Source organism: Frankliniella occidentalis, unplaced genomic scaffold (assembly GCF_000697945.3).
Source record: "Frankliniella occidentalis isolate FOCC.00 unplaced genomic scaffold, Focc_3.1 Scaffold160, whole genome shotgun sequence".
In the NCBI taxonomy this organism is placed as follows: Eukaryota; Metazoa; Arthropoda; class Insecta; order Thysanoptera; family Thripidae; genus Frankliniella; species Frankliniella occidentalis.
Window position 1 is genome coordinate 401,249 of NW_026267286.1, and position 3,703 is coordinate 404,951.

The following is a 3,703-nucleotide window of genomic DNA, read 5'->3' on the forward strand; positions in this document are numbered from 1 at the left end:
AGAGAGAGAGAGAGAGAGAGAGAGAGAGAGAGAGAGAGATAGAGAGAGAGAGAGAGAGAGAGAGACGACTCGTCTCTCTTTCGCGCACCCCAACCGTCCAGCACCGCCTACCACTACTCAAAAATATGGCACACACTATTTTTGTTTCTGGCTGAAAGTTAACAAAACTAGCCTGCCTATACTAGTTGTGTTGCCTATCACACTGCGTCGAATGGGGGAGGACGAAGTGCAAAGCGGCCTCCAACATCAATACTGTTGGGTATGAGGTACTTAAAGGTACTACCGAAAGGCTGCTATTAAAGATAACACCGCACGAAAGAAAGGTACACTGACATCAACTCTTACATTTAGAATATACATGTAGAACACGATAACCGAGAATCGTCATCACATTTTCACCAGGTCCCATGCCGTATAATTTGTATTCATAGCAACTAAAAGACGTACATATCACTTGCATACGAGAGGCAAATATTTTTTGGAATCGTAGCGACAAAAATCACGTCAATTGTTTATACTCTTTAACATCACTACGTCCCGCATCCGTGCAACGAAAACTATGACTTCGCTGTTAAGAAGGAAAACAAACATACGCACACAATCACACATCAAGTAGAGAGCAACACATTAAACATTTAAATCACAGGCTAAAGACACGCAAAAGGGCCGACACCGAGGACCCAGTCAGAAATCCGTCAACGTTCGTCGACGTCGATTCAACGTAAAATCACAGCCGATCACAACCGAGCCGCAAACTGGCGTGATTCCGACGCGGGACCGACGCTGAATTTCTGGCTGGGAGGGCCGGTCAACCACGAAGAGGTCCGGAATGGCAAGACGAGGGGCCGGCGGCGCCGGCGCCATAGGCAACCTATTCGACTTGTCTCAGCCGCGCCGCGTTGCTACTGCGGGGCGGGGTACAGGCCGAGTCAAAAGGTCTTCCGGGTGAGTCGAGCGTACAAGCTGTGCCGAAAGGTCTTCCGGGTGAGCCCAGCGTACAGGCCGAGCTGCTGAAAGTTATTCTTCCGAGTGAGCCGAGCGTACAGGCTGAGCTGAAAGGTCTTCCGAGTGAGCCCAGCGTCCAGGCCGAGCCGAAAGGTCCTCGCCAGCTCACTGCTGGCCGCGGTAGGACGCGAGCCGGCGGCGCTCGGCCCTGGCGGCGGCCGCGGCGGGGGGCTGGGGCGGCCGTCAGGGGCCCGAGTCCAGCACGGAGACGGAGAGGGTCGTGGTGGCGGTGGCCGCGAGGGTGGAGGCGGCGCGGGGCGCTGCGCGGGGCGCGGGCCGGCGGTGCAGCTGCGACATGCCCAGCACCACGTGGCCGGGCGACACCCCCGCGAGCGCGCCGGGCCCGGGCCCCCCGCCGGGGCCGCCGCCGCCCGCCGCGGGACGCACCGTGTCGCCACCCAGCACCCACGACTCGCACGCGCACTGCTGGAACGCCAGCCGGAACTCCCCGCGGAATTTACCTGCGGGCATCACGTCACGTGGTCAAAAAGAGATTTATCGCACTCTAAACGGCGCAGCCGTGAAGTATATCTTATTGCAAGTCCTGTTTGACTGCCAAATTTTTGGCATTATTTTAAAAGAGACTGACCGTTTTTGGCCTACGTGTTTCCTTTAGCACGCTTAAGTTTGGCCTCATCTGAAAGAATGCCTAAATTTGGCATTCCAGGGGTCAAACAACTGGCAATTTCTTAAAAACATGTTAAAATTTGTCAGTCAAAAAATGAATGCCAAAGTTTTGGAAAACTTAGCCGCCCCTGCGTTTAGAGTGCACAAGTACGGTGACAAGTAATAGTATTGATGGCACAGTTACTATAATCACCGTTCGTAAAAGTACGAGCAAATTATATTCATGTCAACTCATGCGCAGTGTGTATATGCAAAAAATAATAATTTTTGAACGTGCAAGTAAGGAGAACCAACCAAGAAAGCCAGAGGCAGAGAAGAGAATAATACAGTGCTTTAAAGTTCCGACGAGCGTGCAGTCGCTTGTGAACGGACGTGGGTGCATAAGTGGCGGCGCGTACTACGGAACTCATTCAACAGTGAGCCGGACAAAGCGAGGGACTTTAGCTTCTCTCTACACGAGTGCTACGAGTAACGAACAGCCACCAGCCTAGCGATGCTGCCATGGAGGGCTACAACTCACCGCTCATGAAGTTGTAAATGAGCGGGTTGACGGCGCTGTTAGCGTAGCACAGCCAGTGGACGAACATGGCGGTGACGGTCATCAGCTCCGTCTGGGGGATAATCATCGTGTACCTGCAAACAATTCGATTTTTAAATGATCGAAAGACGAAACAGTGCACAGTGCACTAGAAAAGCACAAATTCACAAATAGTAATTATCACTACTTATTGGCCGGCTTTTCCCCCGATGCGTACCTCAGTATGCTGAGGAGATGGACGGGCAGGTAGCAGATAAAGAACATCAAGACGACCACGACCAACATCTTGGCCGCCTTCCGCCGGCTGAGGATCTGCGAGCTGGCCGAGATGCTCCGGTGCATGGTCCGCCGGGTGCCGCTCACGCCTGCAACACGCACACGAAGACGGTTTCAAAACAAACGATCAACACATTCATCTATTTTTGTGTGTTTTTGTAAATTTCTGTAGTTACCATTGCCGTTGCAGTACTGGTAGCTCAGGCTCTTGGTCTCGGCGTGACCGGGGATATTGGTCTTGCTCCACAGCACCTTGACGATCTGCACGTAGGTGACGGTCATGAAGGCCAGCGGCAGGAAGAAGAGGAAGAGGGTCTTGACGCAGTGGTAGGTCGTCTCGGAGCTGTCACCCCAGGTGGGCAAGCACTGCGTGAAGAAGATGGTGTCGATGCCCAGCGCCTTCCGCTTGGTCTCCAACACCACCAACTCTGGAACATCTGAAAGAAACATAAGGGTTGGTATAATGTTTTAAAATATTGTTTTTTCGAGAACTATTCTGGAAACAAGTAAATTTATATTTTTTCTGAGTTCAGAAGAAGCTATGACGTCACCCTCACCAAAAGACAGGGCAAGCAGCCAGATGATGATGATGGCCTTCTTGGCCCTGCTCGTGGTGGACTTGAACTTGAGCGGGAAGCAGATGGCGTACCAGCGGTCCACGGAGATGGTCGTGAGCGTAAGCACAGACACCGTCACCGACACGGTCTGCACGAGAAACACGACATCAGCGACGGTTAGTATGATGAGAAATACATGAGAAACAACGGCAACACAGGTCGAGCGAGTTTTCGCCCAGTTCCCGCCCCGCAACCCTTGGCATTCCCTGCAAATACCAATAAGCGGAGCAACATGCCCGCCCGGCGCCCAGCGTCGCGTTATTCCGCGCTGCCGTAGCGTCGTCCGGCGACGTGGAATTTGGCGCGGTTCACCCCCCCCCCCAACCCCCTCAACGACACCGAGACCTCCTCAATAATATAAAAAATTGGCGGGGGATCGCGTCGGGCGCCGCCGCGTCGGGTGCAGTCAGGCGGCGGTTACAACCGGCACGCGGAGGGCCGTACCAACACAACGGCAGGGCGAGGCGGGGCGGTGCAGGGCAGCCAACCGAAGAAGATGAGGAGGAGGGATATGAAAAACGGAACAGATATCTATATGAAGATGCGAAAGCGTGGGGGGTGAGAGACAGAGAGAGAGCGGGACGCGGCCCGGAGAAGGGCAGCCCGCAGCTGATACCCGGAGCGTCGAGCGTCGCGCGTT

The 3,703-nt window shown here is 53.9% G+C and overlaps 1 protein-coding gene across 2 annotated transcripts in view; it reads right to left on the reverse strand.

The window, feature by feature from the left end:
* Nucleotides 1–3,703, reverse strand: part of LOC113208546 (uncharacterized) — a 104,091-nt gene that overhangs the window by 1,150 nt on the left and 99,238 nt on the right. The window contains exons 4-8 of one of the 2 annotated variants that reach the window (XM_052271385.1): nt 3,004–3,151; nt 2,623–2,883; nt 2,388–2,535; nt 2,153–2,265; nt 404–1,466 (exon numbers count right to left, since the gene is read on the reverse strand). In XM_052271385.1, the coding sequence (XP_052127345.1) occupies nt 1,189–1,466; nt 2,153–2,265; nt 2,388–2,535; nt 2,623–2,883; nt 3,004–3,151 (948 nt within the window). In that variant the 3' untranslated portion in view covers nt 404–1,188. Of the gene's footprint in view, nt 1–403; nt 1,467–2,152; nt 2,266–2,387; nt 2,536–2,622; nt 2,884–3,003; nt 3,152–3,703 lie in introns of those variants that run through there. The other variant, XM_052271384.1, reaches the window with a different exon arrangement.